This window comes from Oryx dammah, unplaced genomic scaffold (assembly GCF_014754425.2).
Source record: "Oryx dammah isolate SB20612 unplaced genomic scaffold, SCBI_Odam_1.1 HiC_scaffold_19, whole genome shotgun sequence".
Taxonomy (NCBI): domain Eukaryota; kingdom Metazoa; phylum Chordata; class Mammalia; order Artiodactyla; family Bovidae; genus Oryx; species Oryx dammah.
Window position 1 is genome coordinate 66,527,166 of NW_024070203.1, and position 23,633 is coordinate 66,550,798.

Sequence of the window (23,633 nt, forward strand, 5' to 3'; positions counted from 1 at the left end):
GCAAATGGCTTTGGGGAGGATTACCTCATGTCTGCTGCCCCATCAGGCAAGCAGAAGACTGTATCCTTACCATCCTTCAGAGCCTCCAACCCCCAACCTCTGCCTCCCCACCTGGACTTTCCCTTCATCTCTGTTCTTCATTTGAGAGCTCTCTCTGACTGAAGACTCCTTTGCAGGGCAGAGATAATTGACACACTCTGAACCCAATGAATGTTCCAGCCAGCCTTACCTCAGGTACCCACTCCCCCGATTGCTTCAGATACTCTCTGGACCCCCTCTTCAGGGAGTGACCTTGCAGAATTCTACCCATTACAGTTTCACAACATCAAAATCCCTTAACTGTATAGAAACAATAACACATAGGAGAAGAGGGGGGTTGATTCACTCACACATGCTCTTATGGGAAAGCAGGCAGCTCTCTCCCTGGTTAAGAAAAATATGGGTCTCCACCCCACCACAAAAAAAAAAAAAAAAAAAGAGAGAGAAAAATCCCAGGATGCCCCAGAATGCAGTTTCTTTTCTTCATGACGTGTTGTAAAGCACGTCAGCTGCTCCTTGTTGCTGTGCAGATCACCCAACATCGGGTCACTGAGACAGACGGCGGCACTGGCTCACACTGCTGATAGGATTAGGAGCTGGTGCTTTGTCAGCCCTGACTGAATCTGAGGGAGCCCCCAGCATACGCAGGTGAGCTGAGAGGCAGAGCGAGCGAATGAACGTGGGGGAGCGGGAGGTATCTCGGTTGAATGGTGCAGATGTGTGTTTTTTTTTTTTTCCTCTGTGGCCGTGCATTTGTATATTTGTATGATCTTTTCTGTGAAGTTTGCAGTCTGGGGGCTTCCTGTCAAGAAAAACCTGTCCTTTATGACTTATCTGGTTTCAGGGATTGACGACATGCACATCACAAGATTTGCGGGGAGGGGGCTCAAATAAGATTATACATGTGAGAGAGCTCTGAAAATAGAAAGTTGTGTGCACATGAAAGGTATGAATCATTTAATTACAAATTTCACATAAGCCAAGCAGCAATTAATTTACCCCAGATTTGGGGACATAATTACATAAACACATCCCTTGTCTCCCAATCTGCCGTACCCTATCTCCCCTGTTCTTCCTAGGTCTGGGCAGGGGCATTATGTATAATCTCGAAGAATTCCAACCTTCGAAGTAGTTACTTTCTAAAAAAAATCAGCATTGTAGTCATTTCTAAAGGAAAAACCACAGAATTTGAAAACCAGAGAATAAGTATTGAGGTAGAGGACATTTTTGAGCAGATCAGAGCTGACTATATTATACTGTATTAGATTATCTCTCTTTGATGGTATGATCCTAATGTTATAAGACACTTCTCTTAAAGACGTGAGAAACACTTGAGTGAAATTAAAGGCAAGACAGATATTAGCATTTGTAAAACTTGCCTTTTAGAACAGCATAAAAACAGGCTTGGGTTCCAAAAGTACAGAGCTAAGAGGCGTTTGAACACTAAATCATCAGCCTTTCCCTTAGCAGGGTTGCTATGGTGACAACAGGGCTACAGCACAGCCTCTCAAGGCCCGCACTTCTGCAGTAAAAGGCTTTCACTGAACACATGTTGGATTTTTTTAAGGCACACACCCCATCATCAAATACAAAGACATATTGGAGGTAGCTTTATCTGAGTCATTTTCTAAACAGAAGTTGTATCTATGTTCTTTATCTTGTACTGTTGGGCCCCTTAAGGAGTTAGAGAATTCATTCATTCATGATTCATTCATTTGACTGTTAAATATGGAGTGCCTACGGTGTCAGGTGGGGAAGGGGATGGTAACCCACTCCAGTATTCTTGCCTGGAGAATTCCATGCACAGAGGAGCCTGGCAGGCAAAAGTCCATGGGGTCACAAAGAATCAGACACAACTGAGCGACTGTCACTTACTCATGGCGTCAGGACCTGTACTAGGCACTGCCTACATCCCTGGTGAAGACAGACAAATAAGTAGGGGATTCTGATACAAAATCATAACAGCTCTACCCAGGTGAATTGCATACAGGTGTCCGGGAAATATGTAAGGACTTCTCTTTTGGGGAGATCAAGGGAGGTTTCCTGGAAGAAGGTGTTTCTAAAATGAAACTTAATGGATCTGTAGGAGTTGAGGAGGATGGGTAGTGGGGTACAAGAAATGCTCTAGACAAAGGGACCAACTGTGTGCAGTAGTCTAGAGGGAAAAGAGAACACGATACTTCCTGAGAACTGCAAGTGCCACAATTTGAGGGATGTCCATCTGTATGTGGAGGGGGAGTGGCAGGGGCAGTAGATGGAGGGGGTGGTAGTGGGAAGATTGCTAAGGGGAGGGAGGATCTCAGAAGAGCAGTGGAGAGAAATGAGATGGGAGATGTACACAAAGCCAGACCAGGAAAGGCCTTTATGCCACATTCAGGACTTTGAGTATTACTTAGAGGACAACTGGGAAATCAGTAATGAGTTGTAATGAAGAAGCATGGCTAGAAAGGCCTTGTGGAAAAATTGCAAAACTGGCAAGAGAGGAATGAGAGGCAAAGTTGGAAGGAAAACAACTTTAGTTAGGCCACTATTGTAATAATCCAGGACATTTGTGGTTTAGTCTCTAAGTGAAGATAATGCGATCAAACAGAGGCTAGAAGTAATCAGATTCAAGATATTATTTCTAGGGTAGCATGAAGATCATTTGTGGTTTCTGCTGTTTGGGGGCCATAGGAAGGAAAAGTCAAGAATGTGAAATTCTGACTTGGACAACTCAGTGGAGGGTGTTTCTGCTTTTACGCTTCCAGATTTAATTCTCAAGAGGGACCTCAGAAACACCTTAACAGTTCAATCCTATCTCACAGTGTATGTCCTTGGGCTCATAATTCGGGCTTATAATTGTAGGAATTCTGGAATGTCACTTTCCTGAAGCCCATATCTGAGACAGCTATCAGCTGTATAAAAGTATGAATTAATCACCTCTCCCTGATGAAATAAAAAATCTTAAGATTATCAACTTCACTGCTTAAGAGAGCTAAGTAGATTGAAAAGACACGAAGATGTATGTAATAAAACTTCTTTATGGATATAGAAGAGGCAAATTGATTTCACTAATCCTCTGATTTCAAGCTCTTTCTAGACTCACTGTACATTCCTGGACTTGAAAGTTGAAGACTCAGAAAAAATGCTTTTTAGAGGACAAACAAGATGGTTCAGGTTCAGATACCATCTTTAAGGACCATCATCCTCCCGTCCTCCCTAACACTGGGTGTAACAATCAGACTGTTCTCCATCCACATTGCTACTTATAATATTCTCCAATTCTGAAATAAAGGGCCTCTAAATTATTATATGCAGACTCGCATTATCAGATACAACTGAAGTGTAATAAATTAAGGCCCACACGATGGATGATCCCTATTGGAAGTCCTCAGTTGGACAGGTTTTAGAGCTTTTTTTTGAACATATTTGTCTTTCTCAAATGCTTTTTCTATCACGTAAGAGGATGCAGCAAATACTGAATGGAAGAGCTGGAGGAGACTTCACTGCCCTTTGGAAAGTTCTGTTCAAACAGTAGGTACAGCTGTTTTTTTTAATCCTCCTAGCTACACTTGCCTGGAAAATCCCATGGACGGAGCAGCCTGGTAGGCTGCAGTCGATGGGGTGGCGAAGAGTCGGATACGACTGAGCGACTTCACTTTCACTTTTCCCTTTCATGCACTGGAGAAGGAAATGGCAACCCACTCCAGTGTTCTTGCCTGGAGAATCCCAGGGATGGGGAGCCTGGTGGGCTGCCGTCTACGGGGTCGCACAGAGTCGAACACGACTGAAGCGACTTAGCAGCAGCAGCAGCAGCAGCAGCTACGCTTGACGAGGCTGTTATTATTATTATCCCTCAAATTTAACGAGCATAAACTTTTAGTTCAGAGAGGTCAAGAACTTTAGGCATATAGGCACTTCGCTAGAAGCGAGAGGAGTGCCGCCCTGAACCGGTTTTCTGAGTTCGAGTGAGGCGTCGCCAGAGCCGCGCGCCGGGCACTGACTCCCGGCGGGCGGGCGGGCGGCGGTGGTTCGAAGCTGAAGAGCGGGCAGCCCGGCTTCCCAAGCCTGCCGTTCCCTCCCTGCGGCTGCGCCGCGCCGCCAAGGCCAGGCCCTTCTGATGCAAACCCCCTGAGGAGGAGCGCAGCCTCCGAGATCCTGGAACCCAGATGCTGTGTTAGGCCTGCAGCACTGGCTTGCCAGGGGTCCGGGTGGAGGGCGGCCCACCCCGTTTCTCCGGCGAGGTAATTGTGCGGGAAGCTGGACGCGGACAGAAAACCTGGAGGACAGGGAGGGGCCGCCAGGCAAAACTTTCCCTTGGTACAGACTGGCTCTCCGTGATGTCCCAGCTCTTCTGGGTTCTTCTCTCCCACGTGCACCCCTTTCGAACCCCATACCAGGTGCCCAAAAGGGGGTGTTGGGCTTCTCCGGACTGAAGATGCTCCGAGCGTCTGTCCGCGACCCCCTCTTAGGGTCGGGCTCGGCAGAGCGGGAGAGGCGCGCTGATCTGGGAGGAGAGCCCGCGACCAAGTCGGGCAGGCGGGGCTCGCCGAGGAGCCTTGTCGGGGGCCGGCAGGTGAGGGAGGTCCGGGGAGAGGGCGGCGCGACAGCAGCCGCGGTGGCACCACGTGTCCGGCCGGGGCGGGGCGGCGGGGCGCGCCCTCGGAGCCCAGCGCCAGCGGCGGCGGCGGCGCGTCGGCCCCGCAGCAGCGGCCGCCCGCGGCGCGCTCCGGCTCAGCGTAGTCTCCTCGCCCCTGGTGCCCGCAGGTGCCACCTCCTGGACGGCGGCAGCGGCGGCGCGAGGAGCCGGCGGGCGGCAGCGCGATGGGACCCCTTCGGGAGACCAAGGTAAGGAGGGCACGTCCGGAGGGCTCGATGGCTGTGTCAGCGAGCGCCGGAGGGAGAGGAGAGGTGGGCACTGCGGGGAGGGACGCGGATCAGGTGAGAGCTGGAGGGATGACCTTTAGGATTGCGGTGGACGGGGACGCCGAGGTGGCGGGCGCAATAAGAAAGCAGGGGACTGTCGCCCAGGTGATGAGATCCGAGGCCCGGGAGATGGGGAGGTAGTACGGTGTTTGGAGGGTTGACACTGAGGATTTAAAAAGAAGGACTCCGAAGGGTTAATCCCATTCCCCGAAATTGGAGATTGGGGATCTAGCTCTCAATCGTCGTCCTCCGTGTGCGATGTGACTAAAAAGGATTTGATATACTGGTGACTGAGAAATAAGAACTCCAGCATTGGTTCAGGGTCCGCGTGGTGCCCAGCGGAGCAGCTGGCGTGTGATACCTGCCGAGTGACAGCACAGATTCCAGGCTGGGTGCGGCTCTCGCCCCTGGATAGGGCGGGTGCCTGAGCGACCTCGGGAGTTACCCGCGGCTGGGACTTTCCCTTCAATTCCTGCTCTGTGAGGGCCTCTCAGAGGTGTTTACTTTGGCAGCGACCCTTCCTGGTAAGCCGCGTGGAAATGAGCAGGAGGTCATGTTTCCACAGTGTTCGTTACCTAATCCAAAGCCCTTTTTCAGTTGCAGAGGTTGGAGGGAACGGTGGTTTTTTTTCTGCAGAGAGCCCGTCCTGGGAGTCCATTTTAATAAGGAAGGGTGGGGGTGACCCCAACCGACCAGCTCTTGACTGCAGGCTCCCGTTCTGCTTCTAGGTGATGTGCAGCAGTCTTGGCTGAGCATCTCTGCCTCTTTTAGCTTCAGTTTCCTCATCTGTAAATAGGGACGCAAATTAGTGTGCTCTCCGTGGCCTCTGTTGTTGGAAAGATTAAACAAAATGATGGCTGGCAAAGCACTTTAAAAATGGGAAAATATTACTGAAATACTGCTTTGGAGCATCTTCAAAGCCCTCTGCACTTGATGCTGTGTTTTGAAGGAGAGAGAGAGGGAGAAAAAATGTCTTCATTTGAGTGTCCTGTAAGGAAAACAAAAGCTAAACATGATGAGAAAGGCGGAGCCATCTTACCCGGTATTGAATTTTTGTTTGCTTTTCTGTTGGCAACAAGCCTTGTGTACCAGGATATTAATGAATAATTAAAATCCTGGCCGGAAGAGGGGGTGCATTTGAAAGATAAGGCTGCATGAACTATCTAGGGAAACTGTTTCAGGTATAGGGGTCTGCTTTGTCAGGAGACAGGAAAACAGAAGTCAGATTGTCACAGCTAATTCAGGGAAAGCAAAATGGAAGTCTGGAGGAAATCAAGTAATAATCAGAGTGTGCTGTGAGTTATAAAGAGCCTTTGAGAGAGCTGAAAGCTTGAATGTGCTAGGAAAAACCAGAGTGGCAAGGTGAGTTAGACATGAGAGAAAGGAATAGCCTTCCTGCTAACAGCTGAAAGTGTATGTGTGTGTGTGTGTGTATACACATCCATGCTGCAGTGTGTGATCTTCAATAAATTAGAAGGCTTAGCTTAGTAGAAGAATTTTGGAGCTCATTTTAGATACTGAAACAAGGACTGCTCTGTGAAGATTTAATATTCAGAAATGTGGCTCCGCAGACACTGAGCCCAGAAGGAGCAGACTGGAGTTCAGAGGGGGCAACAAGTGTCCTTTTGTTTTCTCTCTGATGTCCGATTTGGAGAAGGAGCTGAGAGTACAGCATCATGAGAAGGAGATTGCCCGAAGCCGGATTCCCCGTTTGATTCTTCGGCCCCATCTGCCTCAGCAACAGCACAAGGTGTCCCCAGCCTCTGAGTCTCCTTTCTCGGAGGAAGAGAGCAGAGAGTTCAACCCCAGCAGCTCTGGGCGCTCAGCGAGGACCGTGAGCAGCAACAGCTTCTGCTCAGGTACGATACCCACGGGAACGAAGGCAGGAAGTGAGTACCCTGCGGGTGCGTTGTGAGTGGACCTGGAACGGGCCCCTTAGAGTCTCCGAGCAGATGTCTGTTATTAGGATGAATAATACGAAGCTGCATCTTTTTGACTCTTTTAACCTAGGGATACAGCAGTTTCGAATGGTTCAACCCGATGGAATTTCATCCCTGTTTTTATGTTATTCTAGGGTGATAATTTTCTATGTGAAATCTTAACTTCTTTTTTCTATGACTGTAAAATATATTTCTTGGTTAAATCTGGAAAACGTAGCTTACATTTCATGCAAGCAATCTTTGTAAGCCTGGGTACTTCTGTTTCTGAAATTCCCAAAGATAAAGCAAGTCCTAATGAATGAGGTCAAGATCAAGGTGGTTTATATCCCAGTCCTGGCTTGACCTTGTATTTTAGAGGGAAAGAAGACAGGCTTTGAACTTACAGGCCTGGCCTTTCTACGAGCCCTTACAAGGTGTTGGACCTTGGGCAAATTGCTTAACCTCCTTAAGCCTCAGTTGTTACATCCATAAAATGGGTTGATAATACCTACCTTGTAGAGTAGCTGAGAGGTTGAAAGAGACTACTAATTTAAATGTATTCCTAGCACAGGGCCTGCCCTGCAGAAGTGCTTGAGAAATGATGGTTCTTAATACAAGAACATATGTCAGATTTGATACATGTTTAAGGAAGTTTCCTTAGAGCTGTGAGCATATTTGGTAAAGGCACAGATCCCTACCTACCTTCTAGAGGTGCTGCCATTATCGCTCAACAGAGTCTATCATACAAATTGAAGCACGTGACCTAGAAGGACTTATATTCTTTGAGAAGCATTAGGAATTGGGGTAAAATTTAAAGGAGTGACTGTCTTATGATTCATGAAGAATGTTTCACAAAGGGTAATTCTTAGAATTTATTTAGGGAAAATGTAATCTGAAGATTAACACATGCATGAAAAGGGACAGATGAATCAAGGTGCTATGATTAAGGCCCTAATTAAGCAGGATACAATATTCCATTGAAGTTAGTACCGGTGATTACATTTTCAGAGATTTCAGAAGTGTAGCTTTAGATTTATTATATACTTTCACAAAATAATTCATAAATTCATAAAATACATAAGGTGTATATCAGAAATACTCTGCTGCCTATTTTTAAATCCTTTTCTCTACAATGCCTCAGATTCTCTGTTTGATTTTGAAAATATTATATCAAAATATTTATTTTAAAACTAATTATTGCTGAATCCAGTGTAAAATGGAGACCCACTGATGGTTTGCTTGACATTCTCCCAGGAAGAAAACAAAAGGAAAACTACTGGAGCTGTAAAGATTCCTGGAACTCAAAGTGGCGTTAGCAGAATGTAATGCTGTTTACTTTCACTCCCTTTCCGAGCTCAGAAATCACTCTTGCTGAACGTGGATGAACCCAGGGGACTATCATTTCATACTGACACAGCTTTGTTTGCGTAACTCAATTCCACATTTATTCCTGAAAATCTCTCCACATCATCACCTTCTCTCTGACTGACTTTAGCATGAGCAGTGTTACCAGCAAAAAAGAAAAAGTTGGTCAAAGCAAAAGAAAGAGCCCCAGACAGATCTTAAAAAATATATTTGGCAAACAGATAAAATTGTTAATTTCAGCCATAAATCATTCTTTCCAAGACCCATTTCCTGGATCAACCCTTCTTCCCAGGAGTCCTGTCTCCCACTAAGGCCATAATGCTATACATGAAAATCAAAAGTAAATATTGATCCTTGTGCCATTAACTAGCTGAGAATTGAGTGGCACAAGCGTCTAATGACTGGTGTCTATAAACCTACCTTTTGATCTTCAGTCTTGCATCCTGCCTCCAGATAAGACTCTCTCTGTTCTGGGGTCTCATCTTCCTTCTTGGCAGTTCCCCAAGGTTTGGGTTGGTGCCTTGTCATTCTTTACTTTCCTCTCCTAAGAGCCTGGTAAAACCCCATGATGGCTTTTGAGTGCTATGCTGACTAAAACTGACAGGAGCAAGGTCTTTGGGGGGGTGTGTTAATGATGCTTTCAGAGGTCAGTTGGTGGATGAGAAATAAATGGGTTTAGTACTATGGGGAGTATTAAAGCTGCAGGCAGTGAAGTTGAGAATGTAAAACACGTCCAACCAACAGGGGGAAATAGCTTGTTTTAATCCAGCCACTGTAATGCTGAAACCACAAAATATGTTGGTTATCATGGCAGTTAAGTGAGAGACCAAAGTACATGCAAATTGTAAAAATACCATCCGTTGCTACAATGAAACTCAAATAATATAGAGATATCTGTTACTACCATAACTTCCTAACTTTACTGTGATCATTCTACATTAGTTTGTTTTCTTTATTATAAATCATCACCTTTCACTAACAAGAAAGAGGGATTCTTACAATCTGCTAGTTAAATGAGAGAGAATGCTGTTGCTCTATCACAATGCAATTTAATTTGAAAATTACAGTTTTAAAACTGCAAACTAGATTCTTTCCCTAAATCTGTAGCAAAGGCTGTATAAATTATGGATAGCATCATATATCCTAAGATACTCAGTTTTTTTAAGAATAGTTCACTGAATTTATATAAAGTTAAATTTACTTATTATGAAGGATTATCCTTTATTTTGAGAGTCTGGCTTTCCTATCATTTGTATTATAACAAAAAATCCTGACAGTGGTTGGAGTTATACTTCAGCAAAATAAATGACAACTCCATATTGAAATGTCCTCCACCTCCACCCTCACGTTTTTCCTTTAATTTTGCTGATCTATTGAATTAAAAGCCCGGCACTATTTTCAGAGTGACCTGTCCATTTTTTACCTACATTCTTCCTTCTCTTTCTCCACTGCCTTCTCCCTTTCCTTCCCACAGGAGCCTAGACAAGGAACATTTAATGATTTGATATTCTGTATGCTAATTTGTCTGTTGTCTCTGTCTCATTTCAGAGGGAAGAAGCTGTATGTGACCTTTTGCAATTCATATGGGGTGTGTCCCCAAAGAGCTCTTCTCTTAATAGCTTCTTACTAGCAGAATTTCTCTGAAGAGATGCATATGCTTTGTGCGTTTCGTCAGCACGTGTGTTTTTGCACTTGGACATCATCCTCCTGTTAAAGGGGTCTATTCCTTACAGTTTGTATTTGACCTTAGTCACTGTGACTTCAGGTGGGCACAGTTAGGCTTATATTGTGTTGGAGGCCAGGCCCTCTTTTGTGTGTATGGCAAAGAAAAAATTGTGCATTCTTAAAAAATGTTGACTAATGCTTTCTTAAAAAAAAAATACCTAAGAAAGTACAGTTTAAAAAGTTAAACAAACAACGCTGCTTTCATGTCCTCTCTTTCGTTTTTTGTCAGTTTTTTGAACCAATGTTTTCTCATCAAATCGTCCTGTCTTCCTTCCCTCTCCCTCCCCTCTCTCCTTGTTTCTTGTTTGAACATGTCCATGAGAAGTGACAAAAACCCTCATCCATGATTTGTGTTCTGGGTGTGGCCCACTGAATCTAGGCCTCTGCCCATTTTTCTCTCCCCTCAGCCCCCCCACCTTTTTGTTGCTGTTGTTAGGGCATTGTGTTTGTGTGTTTGTCATTGTGACCACAACTCCGGCCACTATTAGGAACTCTAATGACCTGGGTAAGTCAGTCACTTACAGCAGTCAGCTGACGTGATCAGCAGCATGCCACGCAGTTCTCTTTGCTTAGTTGAGGCAATAATGACCCCGTGGAATGGGGAGGCAGATGGATTGCTGGGCTTTAGGCTAGTTCTCCTTGGGGCGCCTTGTAAACATAGCAGGTGGAGGAAATGATGCATTCGGTACACTGATGGTTTTATGGGAGACCAGTGATTGCTCTGAGTTATTTCCATGTTTCTAATGTGTACACACATACACAGTCAAGTGTATGGCCTAACCCACTAAAAAGCATGTACCAGATCAATCACTTCTCATCAATCAGCATCTGAGAAACTGATTCTTTGCAGTCTAATTCTGAGTAAGGTGTTTACAGAAATAACTTTGGTAGTTACAGTGGCTGAGAAGAACTCCGTCTTTGGGTGCAGTGACCTAGAGGTAATCATTGTGGCTGTTTGTGGGAAGAACAATTACAGCAAATTACAACCTGACTAGTGCCCTGCCAAGGCATGATAATGCCTTCAAAAATCTGCTTTGCCTTGCCAAACAGAAATATTTCTGCTATGCTTTTGTCCAGTTGAGGAAACTTGGCATCTGGATAGAGTAAGCCATTGAATATAATGATCAGAATTGAGATGAACTGATTAAACTGAAGTGAGCTGCAGTACTGAATTACACTATAATTGAATGACTGCCAACCTGCTGTGAAGAAAAAAAAAAAAAACCAACTAAAACCCTAAGAATTTAGTATCATTTTAATAAGAATGGGACCTAGGCTTTGTTGCATGATACATATTTCTGATGCTTAGCTGCCTCAGCGTCAGAAGTAAGTACCTAATGAAATAGGTCGCAAATGAAGGGCACATAGACAGTGCTTCTTCGAGGATGTGGTAACTGCAATTAGGGGGACAAGAACAAAAGTTTTTTGCCATTTAATAAAAAAAAATACTTAGTGTGAATAGTGAAAGGTTGGAGTTGGACCATGCCTGAGAGCAAACCATGGCACTTACTGTGAACATCTTTCATGCCGTAGGATTCTGTCTATGACGCTGTTTATCCCTTCAGAGTGTGGTGTTTGTCTACTGTCAGATCCTCAGGAAAGCTAGTTTAAAATGCAGATGCTTTGGCACTGCCCTAGCTTGTTATTCCAGGATGGAAGGGCCCAGGAATCTGTATTTTATAGACTTTCTGGATGACTTTTACCTAGTGAAGTCTGAGCCTCTCTGTTTTGTGGTCTGCGTGTGTTTAGGGATTTTGTATGAGGGATGTGAGGGGTATCCCCCAGTGGCATTCCAAGATGCACAAGGGTCAAAGACGGCAGAAGTGGTGGCCAGCCAAGCTGGTAAAACCATGGCATGGGACAAGGAAAATGATTCCACAGGTCCTGGAAATTACAGCTTCTCAGTCTGTATTTACAATTCCCACAGCATTAGTCTTAGCGATAGTATTATTTATGTCTACATAGTGGGCTTAACTTGTGTTCAGATGGTAGAGAAGTTAAAGGGAGGAGAAAGCATGTCCTTCCTCTATTTTCCTGGATAACCATCTTTCTGGATATACTATCTGTGGCCAGACTTTTAATTCTTTTGCATTTACTTATTTTGGCATTAGGATGATTTGAGGTACATTGGAAGTAGTTGTACTGGGTACAACATGAATGTGCCCTAAACAGCCAGTAGGTTCACTGAGAGAGATGGGAAAAAAAAGAGAAACTGAGGCCTGGGAGTAGCAAGACATTCAGCTTTTTGCAAACTTCCATAAAAACATATTAATCTAATGAGCATTTATTCAGTGCCTGCTAAGGATCAGGCTAAGGGTGCAAAGATGAATAAAACACAGGGATTGGAAAAATCAAGTATTTTACTGCCTTCACCCTGATAAAATATCAATAAATGGGATGACATGTGTGGAGGCATTTCCCACACAACTGCCTTTACCTCAGTGATTTTGTATCTGGTCATGTTTACCCACACCCACTCGACACACAAACACTCCTTCCTTGTAATTTGAGTTTGTTGCTCTATTTATTATCTGCACTGGCCTCTCACATTTCATAAGCCCAAGGGTCCAACGAAGTAGCATTTGTTAGTGTGGTGTAGTAGATAAACATGAGCCTTGGCATCAGCGGACCTGAGTTAAAAGCATGAAATAAGATTAGAAAGGTGAGCAGGACCAGAGCAGGAAAGGCTTTGTTCACCTTGTGAAAAACTTGATCCCTGAGGTCCAGGGTCCATACAGGAAGTGAACCAGTAAAATAAAGAGTGAGGCCACCTGGATAGATGACAATAGGTTTGGACTCTAGAACTGGACAGTGTGTGCCCCTTCTAACAATAGTTAAGAGTTTTAAAAATTCAGTGCTTTTTTCTCTTTTTTTTCCACTATATGGGTCAAATAACATACATAAGTAGCTGGATTTGACTCTTGGACTGCCATTTTGCAATTCCTTAACATCCTCCCCTGCAGGGAAGGGTTTTCTGGTTTATGACTAGATTTATAATTTAGAAAAATCATTCTGATTACATGTGGAAGATTGGATAGGAGGAGACAGAGAATGATGATGAGAGCCTGCCTGGTTTGAAGGCCTTTGTGGTGACAGTCTAAAGTGAAAAATGATAAAATAATAAGTGTGAGGACTGGAGCCAGAATGTATGTGTCTTAGTCACCAGTTTCAAGCGGAATGGGTCTACATTTCCACCGGATGAACCCCAATGAAGTAGCAGGACTGGCGAGGAGGATGAGTCAGGTGAATGAACTCAGATTAGGCTTTGCTGCACTTGAGATAAAGGTCTGGAGCTGTGAAGAGAAGTCAGAGATGTCAGCAGCTGAAGTCAGTCAAGGGGCTTGACACAGGCTTCCCTGCCATCTTAAAGTAAAGCATCGCGTGGAACCTTTTGTGAACAGAAATGGCATAAAACGAAGAAGTAGTCGCCTTCGAACATGTCCTGTAATAGAAGTTGTTAGTCATTCAGTCGTGTCCGACTTTCTGTGACCCCATGGACTGTAGCCTGCCAGGCTCCTCTGTCCATGGAATTCTCCAGGCAAGAATACTGGAGTGGGTTGCCATGCCCTCATCCAGGGGATATAATTGGTTTATTACATGAAAGAAACACTCCTGTCCAGAGGAGTTCAGTGTCTCTAATTATCAGAAAGAGTCATTGGTGTAAGGGAACAGGCCCCCAGTGCTGTAACAGCTAGAGGAGAGCTCTCTTGCTAAGAAAATCAGAAAATATCCCACTCTGGAGTTGGTACTTGTAAGCCAGGAAGGAAAAATAGCCATCCAGTTTGTTTTATTTAACTGTGTGTGTATATGTAAGTGTGAGAAGTGTGTGTGAGGTACATGTGTGTAGTGATTGGTGTGTGTATGTGTATCTATCTATATGAGTGTGTAAGGTCTGAACACATCTGTGTGTCTGGCAGCAGGAGAGGTGGAAGGCTGGGGAATCAGCAAAGCATTCTGGAGGAGGTGATGCCTAAGCTCTCTGTTCATGCAACTCCAGTCAGGTTTTCCTCCTCCTCTGCCCGTTAATTGATGCCTGTGAAATTCTCAGGATCCTCACCGCACCACCAAACCTAACGGTGGATTCTCTGTCTTCACCTCTTCATCCCACTGAATTCCCATCTCAGTATATGGCACCTACTTCGTCTAGATAACAGCACCCCAGTTCAGAGTGAAGGAGGAATTCAGGACAAAGCCACATACCCACATTTCCCAGGACTCAACTTGACCCTGGCCAGCCCCCTGCCCCACCGCCCTGGGGGTGGATTTTACTCTGAAAAAGCCCAGGGGAGACAAGACTGCTGGCTGCACCTGTTCTGTTAGCTGGCTTTGCTAGCACCCACCAAACCTCTGCACCAAACCTCTGCTGCCCTTGGGCTTGGACTGCTCGTGGCATCTCCTGCTTTGGAGACACTGTCGGGCCCATGTCTCCCGGAGCAGAGACCTTCCCAGCTGCTCCATGCCCTGCTGGGTGGTCAAGGTGCCCGCCCTCTGCTCATCACCCGGGTTATACTCCTCCCGCCGCAGGAGGCCAGTCATGTCAGGCTCACTGCTGTCTCTTTTTAGAGAACCCTAACCAAACTTCCCAGTGCTCATCATGGGGGCTCGCCCAGCTCTCACCCGCACCTGGTAGAAACCCGTCCTTCAGCTTCCGCCCCCCGCCCCGCCCCCGCTCAGCATGAAGCTTCCCAGCATGCCTCCTCCTCCTTCCCAGCTGGCCCTGCTTCATTCTCTTCTCTTTAGCCTAGGAGGGGGGCGGTCCCTGAAGATAGGATTCCTTTTAGGTGTTGACCCAGCCCTCAGAATTCTTGAGACCCTGTATACCCTAACCTGCCCTTCTAGTTATCCTGAGGTGTGTGTGAGGGTTATCTTTTCTTTAATGCTAATGATTATATGTTTTCAATTCAAAACTAAGACCCATGTGCAAACACATATGTCAGAGTACATGTAATCACACTTACATTGCTTTTTCCCAGCGTGAGATCCTGCTTTAGTGACCCGTGATCCTTTCTAAGTAAATGTTTATCAAACACCTATTGTGGACAAGGTGCTATCCTAGGAGCTGAACAACAGTGATGAACAACCCTGACAGGACTCCTGCCCTCCAGGAGTGTGTATTCTAGACGATACCTGTACCTGTCACTGCTTGTCAGTACATAGAGGTGCCCCCATTCACTGCACTGACAGCTTGGGTTCCCCTGGATGGAGGGCTTCATTTATTCAGCCATTCTTCTGTGGATGGACATTTCATCTCTGAGGCTGACTTTTCAAAATTCAGAATTTCATTTATTGAATGTCACTGAAATTAACTTTATTCCTGAGCATCTCTGTCTCATTTCTGTGTTTGTGTCTTTTTAAAAAAATTAATACCCTGATTCATATATATTCTCTAAAACAATTCTTTTTTTTTTCAAATAGAAAGATCAAGATGTAGGAATTGGACTGTATAATAAGCATTGCTTTTTCCTTAATGTACTTCAGTATTTCTCCATTTTAATGCTTTACTGCATCTTGATCATCGCTATCTTCAAATGTTCAATGTGAGAAAAAAATAGAAAGGAAGGGGAAAAGATTTGCATTGCTACAAGAGTGTCTGCCTCTGTCTGTGGAAGTTTTCCAGGCAAGAAATACTAGAGTGGGTTGCCATTTCCTTCTGCAGGGGATCTTCCCAACCCAGGGATTGAACCTGCATCTCTTATATCTCCTGCATTGGCAGGCAGGTTGTTTACCACTTGTGCCACCTGGAAAGGGGTTTGCTACAAGAGAGGTCCCTGTAATTCAGGTGTCCTAAGAGTGGTTTCCCTGGTGGCTCAGATGGTAAAGTATCTGCCCGCAATGCGGGAGACTGGGGTTTGATCCCTGGGTCGGGAAGATCCCGTGGAGAAGGAAATGGCAACCCACTCCAGTACTCTTGCCTGAAAAATCCCATGGACAGAGGAGTCTGGTAGGTTACAGTCCATGGGGTCTCAAAGAAACTGAGCGACTTCACTTTCTTTCTTTCTTCAGAGTGGGTTCGGGTTTCCTTGTTATACGGTTTTCAAGAGATCAAAAGATAGCTTCCCTGTCTGACTCCCTGTGTGTCTCTTCTTTCCTTCCTACCTGCCAGCTCCTCTCCTGCGATGCCTTTCCCTGTCTGCTATCTTCTCCCAGTAAGGAACCTTAAAAAAAAAAGTCTTTATAGACCCGTGATTTAGAAGCTGCAAATAAACTCGTATCACTAAGGAGAGGAAAGATCAGAAGCATTAGTAACATCCCTATTTTGGAAAGCTCATAACCCTGTGAAAGAAAGGGCAGGGGAAATAAGAGCTTGAGAGACAGAAGAATTCCCCCACCCACCTCCCGGGGCTCACCTGTCTCCTGGCAGTGACTGAGCCACCCTGGTTCCCAATTGCAGCATCGCTTGCTCCCTCACCCAATCTCTTAGATAAATGTGTCATTATGCTGCGCTGACTATTTGGACCAACTTGTTTTCCCTTCTAAATTCCCCCTGTGGTTGCTCCTACAAACGAGACAATTTGACGCTTGGTAGAAAACCAAGTAGAAGCCTTTATTTCAGAGAAAGCACAGGTCCCATGAAGAGACCGACTCGTCTCACCTTGCCTCACTACATATCCTTTTTTCCTGCCCAGGGCTGCACCAGAATGACTTTTATGGGAGCACTCGAGGCTCCAAAATAGCTCAGAAATCCCGGGAGTGTTTATATGGGAAGTGATTGCTTTGTCTCTAAGAAACCAGGGAAACTTTCATTAAATAATTTCTCTGTTTTCTGCTTGGTTTTTATAGACGTAGGTTACATGTCTTAGTGGAGGTGTTTCATTCCAATTGCTCTAACAAGTTCACCTCCATCAGGACATACATATGTTTGTGTTTACACATCCTTCAGAGTAAATAAGCTCCCTTTGACCCCCTCATCGCTTTGCAGCTGCCATTCTACTTCCCTGTTCCTCTTCACGAGCAAAACTTCACCAACATCCTGTCTCCGTAATCTGTCCTTGTCAAGCATGGGAGTGACCACATTAGCAGATCTGACATTCTCTTGTCTGCCGTCATTTTCCTTGATTTCCCGGCATGACTCAATACAGTTGAACAAGGCTTTTTCTTGGGAAAGATTTTCCTCCTTGGCTCCTTTGGTCCACCCTTTGAGAGTTCCCGTTGGCTCTGTCCTGCCCCCTCCCGCCTCACCGTGTGCGCGTGCCTTAGTCCTCAGTCCTCTTCTCTTCCTGCCCTCCCCAGGGGCTCAGATCTTTAAATCCCTCACTTGCAGGATGGTGATGCTCTCCAAGCCAACCTCTCCTCTCAGCTTTGTGTGCGCACAAAGTCACTTCAGTCGTGTCCAACTCCGTGCGACCCCATGGACTGCAGCCCGCCAGGCTCTTTATCCCTGGGATTCTCCAGGCAAGAATACTGGAGTGGGTTGCCACAGCCTCCTCCAGGGGATTTTCCCCACCCAGGGATTGAACCCACGTCTCTTAAGTCTCTTGCATTGGCAGCTGTGTTCTTCACTGCTAGCGCCACCTGGGAAGCCCCCTCTGAGCTTTAGGCTCACATATCCAACTGCCTATTTGATATCTCCAGTGCCTCAGGTTTAACATATATCAAAAGCAGAATTCCTTTTTGCGGGGAGGGTGAGCTGGGTCTTCCCTGTGGTGTGTGGGCCCTTCATCGCCTCTTCGTTGTGGCATGTATATTCAGTAGTTGTGGTACACATTTGATAGTTGTAATACGTGGACTCTCTATTTGCGGCACATGGGCTTAATTGCCCTTCAGCATGTGGGATCTTAGTTCCCTGACTAGGGATGGAACCCGAATCTCCTGCATTGGAAGGCATATTCCTAACCACTGGACCACCAGGGAAGTCCCATCAAAACCAGAATTCTTAATTTCACCCTCTGTAAACTCATAAACCCATTTTTCTCCAATTCAGAAATGACCACCATATTCTCCATTGCTTAAGCAAAGAACCTGGAAGGTATTCTTGACCTCCTACTTTTCATTGTCATAACTAAAGTCATAACTAATGTATCCCCAACCCATCTCCTTTTCTCAATTTTTACTACTACCGCCTCAGTCAAACCACTGTCACCTCTCATTTCTGCTATGCAGTGGTCTCCATGTGGGTTCACTGCTTCCATGCCTTCATTCCTAAAGGGGTTACACAGCATGGGTGTTCAGAAGGAGACTCTGGAGTTGACGTCTTTGAATTCATACCCGCAGCTTACTCTGGTCTCAGGGAGGTGGCTTTGTAGTGCTAGTTTTGTATGCCTGTCTTACTCAGTTCAGTTCAATTGCTCGGTCGTGTCTGACTCTTTGCAGCCCCATGGACTGCAGTACATCTTATTAGTGCCTGTCTCAAAGAGGATATTAGATTAAGTTAATTAAATTGCATTAAAGTGTTCTAAGCATGCCTGGTGCTTAGTAGGCACTCAATAAATATTAGTCAGACCTAATATCGCTAATATAGTCGGTTCTCCACAGGCCAAATGGTTGTCATTTCTTGCTTAATGCGCATGATAGCTTCCATTGCACTTGAGATAAATGTAGGGTTCTTGCCTATAGTCCTGCGCATGCTCAGACTTCCGCCTCCTTCAACCTCATCATCAGTCCTCTGCCCTCACATTTTCCTGGTCTCTTCTCAGTTTCCTCAGTGTACCAGACGCCTTGTTGTTCCCTCTCCCTGGAGTTTTCTCTCCCCTGCCTTTTCCGTGATTGGCTTCTCATTTTTTTTCAGCTCACCTCTTTAGGACCTTCCATGACAACCTGTCTAATGAAATACCTTCCCACCTCCCACTCAGCTACTCTAATATCACCCAGTTTGTTTTGTTAACAGTACATCACAATCAAAATTTCTTCCCTATGTGGTTTTTTTTTTCTTGCTTATCGATTCTCTCTACCTCTAGAATGTCAACTCCTTGAGGACAAGGATCTTAGAGTCTTAGTCATCATTACATTTTCCATATCTTGAGGACTATCTGCCACACGATAGGAAATCAGTAATTACTTGTGGGATGGATGGATGGATGAATGACATTCTTACACTTCAACATTGGCAATTGTGTAGCATCACATTGTATAATGCTGAAGCAAATTTAGGGTGGAGCCTTGTAGACCTGTGAATTCTTACTCCAAAAAGATGCTGAAATTAGGTGAGGGAATAGAATTGCAAATTTTGCTACTGAAAACCTACAGTGCAAAATTATCTGAGCAGCATGCATTAAACGGTCACTGTGTTGAAGCAAAACACTAGAAACAACTAGAGTTTCTTGCCTCAAATTTTGTGGTCTGTTTATAATGAGATGGCTTCTTTCTAACAGCTTCCTTTGTCTGTTTTTAATTTGAGCATTCCCCAAATTTCTGCTGTTTCCTCTTGGAACAAACATACATAGAAAAATTTAGAAAACAGCTCCTGGTGGTGAGAAAAACAGGGTCTTGAGAGTCAGACAAACCTGAGTTTGAATCTTTGAATTCATCCCTTATTTGCTATGTGACTGGATTTCTTACCCTGTCCAAGCCTTAGTTTTCTCATCTATAAAAATGAGATTTATTAAAATTATATGATAAAACTAGTATTCTTGGACATGATAGCTATGTTGCTTTTATCTTACCTACATCCTTTCAGAGCATTTGAATAGTTTTTAGTAAGAATTTCACAGGGTTCAGATTAACCATGAGTTTAAACTATGACATTTTACTTGTCTCCCATCAGACTATCTTCAGAAATGTCATTCTGGAGCAGTAAATTATTGTTCAGTTGCTCAGTCATGTCCATCTCTTTTCAACCCCATGGACTGCAGCATGCCAGGCTCATCTGTCTCCATTATCTCCTAGAGTTTGCTCAAATTCATATCTATTGAGCCGGTGATGCCATCCAACCATCTCATCCTGTGTCACCCCCTTCTCCTCCTGCCTAACCAGTAAATAGTAAATATTTCCTGAGCAGTAAACAGTAACACCTATAACAGTGTTTGGCACATGGTAGATACTCAGTAAATATTTGTTGAGCAGGTGAGTAAGTTGTCTGTAAATGCCTTTGTCATGCATGAGAATCAACTAGCTTTCTATATAGTTTGATGTTTCTTTAAAATGGAAATAATTCTTCCTCCAAATTATGCAACTGAACATTGAACAGCATCAAACCATAACTGAATGTTTCAAGACCTTATGGCACAAAACCACATTTTCCTCCGCCTGCTGTTATTTTTAAGTTCTTCTGGAATTGTTTAGTTCAGCATTATAGAAAACCAATGAGCTCTGATATCTAAATTCAAAAATGAACCAGAAGTTTTAGAGATGTTTCTTGGACTTTGAAGAAATATTTTATCAGTAATCTTTAGATTACAAAGAAGTTGAAGTTGGGACTTGGTTATCATGTTACTGCTGCTAAGTCACTTCAGTCGTGTCCGACTCTGTGTGACCCCATAGACGGCAGCCGACCAGGCTCCCCTGTCCCTGGGATTCTCCAGGCAAGAGCACTGGAGTGGGTTACCATTTCCTTCTCCAGTGCATGAAAGGGAAAAGTGAAAGTGAAGTCGCTCAGTCGTGTCCGACTCCTAGCGACCCCATGGACTGCAGCCTACCAGGCTCCTCCGTCCATGGGATTTGGTCATCATAATTGTCACCAAATGTGTTGGATAGCACTGGTTGTTAGGCACCTTCAGTTAAGTTCAGTTCAGTCACTTAGTCACGTCCGACTCTTTGCAACCCCATGAATCGCAGCACACCAGGGCTCCCTGTCCATCACCAACTCACAGAGTTGACTCAGACTCACGTCCATCGAGTCCATGATGCCATCTAGCCATCTCATCCTCGGTCATCCCCTTCTCCTCCTGCCCCCAATCCCTCCCAGCATCAGAGTCTTTTCCAATGAGTCAACTCTTCGCATGAGGTGGCCAAAGTACTGGAGCTTCAGCTTTAGCATCATTCCTTCCAAAGAAATCCCAGGGCTGATCTCCTTCAGGGTGGACTGGTTGGATCTCCTTGCAGTCCAAGGGACTCTCAAGAGTCTTCTCCAATACTACAGTTCAAAAGCATCAATTCTTCTGCGCTCAGCCTTCTTCACAGTCCAACTCTCACATCCATACATGACCACTGGATAAACCATAGCCTTGACTAGATGGACCTTTGTTGCCAAAGTAATGTCTCTGCTTTTGAATATGCTATCTAGGTTGGTCAAAACTTTCCTTCCAAGGAGTAAGCGTCTTTTGATTTCATGGCTGCAGGCACCATCTGCAGTGATTTTGGAGCCCCCAAAAATAAAGTCTGATACTGTTTCCACTGTTTCCCCATCTATTTCCCATGAAGTGATGGGACCAGATGCCATGATCTTCATTTTCTGAATGTTGAGCTTTAAGCCAACTTTTTCACTCTCCACTTTCAGTTTCATCAAGAGGCTTTTTAGTTCCTCTTCACTTTCTGCCATAAGGGTGGTGTCATCTGCATATCTGAGGTTATTGATATTTCTCTCGGCAGTCTTGATTCCAGCTTGTGCTTCTGCCAGCCCAGCGTTTCTCATGATGTACTCTGCATATAAGTTAAATAAGCAGAGTGACAATATACAGCCTTGATGTACTCCTTTTCCTATTTGGAACCAGTCTGTTGTTCCATGTCCAGTTCTAACTGTTGCTTCCTGACCTGCATATAGGTTTCTCAAGAGGCAGATCAGGTGGTCTGGTATCCCAATCTCTTTGAGAATTTTCCACAGTTTATTGTGATCCACACAGTCAGAGGCTTTAGCATGGTCAATAAAGCAGAAATCGATGTTTTTCTGGAACTCTCTTGCTTTTTCAATGATCCAGCGGATGTTGGCAATTTGATCTCTGGTTCCTCTGCCTTTTCTAAAACCAGCTTGAACATCTGGAAGAGTATTTAAGGTGATATTTAGGCACTTAAATATCAATAAATATACACACACTTGGGCAATCCTAATATTTTTAAACATGGGTTAAATATATATATACATATATATATTGTGTGTATATAAATGTGTGTATGTATATATATATATATGTATATATATATGTATGTATGTATATATGGGCTTCCCTGGTAGCTCAGCTGGTAAGGAATCTGCCTGCAATGCAGGAAATCCAGGTTTGATTTCTGAGTCAGGAAGATCCCCTGGAGAAGGGATTGCCTACCTACTCCAGTATTCATGGGCTTCCCTGGTGGCTTAGACAGTAAAGAATCTGCCTGCAGTGTGCGCACCCTGGGTTCGATTGCTGGGTTTGGAAGATCCCCTGGACGAGGGCATGGCAATCCACTTCAGTATTCTTGCCTGGAGAATCCTCATGGACAAAGGATCTTGATGGGTTACAGTCCAGGGAGTGGCAAAGAGTTGGACATGACTGAGCAACTAAGCACAGCACAGCACATATATATGTATAGAGGCTTACCAGATGGTGCTAGTGGTAAAGAACCTGCCTGCTGATGCCGGAGACAGATGCAGGTTTGAACCCAGATGCAGATCCCCTAGAGGAGAGCATGGCAACTCATTCCAGTATTCTTGCCTGGGGAATCCCATAGACAAAGGAGCCTGGTAGGCTACAGTCCATAGGGTCTCAAAGAGTTGGACATAATATAGCACACACACACACACACACATACACACACACACACACATATACACACACACATATATATATATATATATTCACTTTGCAGAAAATATTCATTGCTTTCAAATTTTCACCAGAAAAGCATTAACAAGTAATATGGAAAGGATAGATTTCCTAAAAATTAAGAAAACAATAACAGTTAGCATCTAACCTTACACTGCATTTTAAAATGAATTGCAGATGGATTTAATATACATGAAAACTGAAATTATAACGATCTAGAAAAAAGTATGAAAGTGAAAGTCTGATTCTTTGTGACCCTGTGGACTACAGTCCATGGAATTCTCTAGGCCAGAATACTGGAGTGGGTAGCCTTTCCCTTCTCCAGGGGAAGAAAGCATAGGAAATATTTAATTGATCCTGAAGTTAAGAATGACATTCTAAGCACTAAAGCATTGAAAGAAATCACAAAGGAAAATATGGAGAGATTTGACAACTAGAAATAGAAAAGGTTGGTTGTCAAAAACATTTTAAACTAAAAGCCAACAGTAAATTTGGTGAACTATGCTGAAGGACTGTGCCTTCCATATGTAAGAATTTCTTACAGATCAATAAGAATTCCTTAACACCTTAGTAGAAAAATTGTCAAAAACATGCACAGTCCAGAGGATAAGTTAAAAAAAGACCAGCGAACATATGAAAGACATTAAGCCTCACTGATAATTAAATACATGCAAGCTAAAACATCAGAAATACATTTTTCATATTAACTTGGCAAAAATGCAAACTAGTATTCATTACTAGCATGAATTTAATAAGTAGGGTAGTCTCATATGATAATAATAGGAATATAAATTGCCTGAAATTGCTCAGAAGTGTTAGTAATTTTACTTTCAGAGATACATTCTATGAGGTAGTAAAAAATGTGACCAGAGATTTATCTGTAAAATGTGTTATTAAAGCAATTTCAGTAATAGAAAATTGGAAACAACCTAAAAAACCCTGCAAGAAGGAATTGATTTTTGGAAATACTGTGTTCCTATTTTAAACAGTTACTCGTTTAAAAATAATATTTTTGAGAAATTAAATAAAATACTTTGAAACTTTTAAAAACATACCCAAAGAAAGATGA

The 23,633-nt window shown here is 44.1% G+C and overlaps 1 protein-coding gene across 5 annotated transcripts in view; it reads left to right on the forward strand.

Annotated features, from left to right (window-relative positions):
- The first annotated feature begins 636 nt into the window (after positions 1–636).
- The window catches only part of LOC120879070 (syntabulin-like), an 86,106-nt gene continuing 63,109 nt past the window's right edge, over positions 637–23,633 (forward strand). The window contains exons 1-3 of one of the 5 annotated variants that reach the window (XM_040262122.1): positions 637–687; positions 4,786–4,866; positions 6,599–6,803. In XM_040262122.1, the coding sequence (XP_040118056.1) occupies positions 4,843–4,866; positions 6,599–6,803 (229 nt within the window). In that variant the 5' untranslated portion in view covers positions 637–687; positions 4,786–4,842. Of the gene's footprint in view, positions 688–4,710; positions 4,867–6,598; positions 6,804–23,633 lie in introns of those variants that run through there. The other 4 variants (XM_040262124.1, XM_040262125.1, XM_040262126.1 and 1 more) reach the window with 4 other exon arrangements.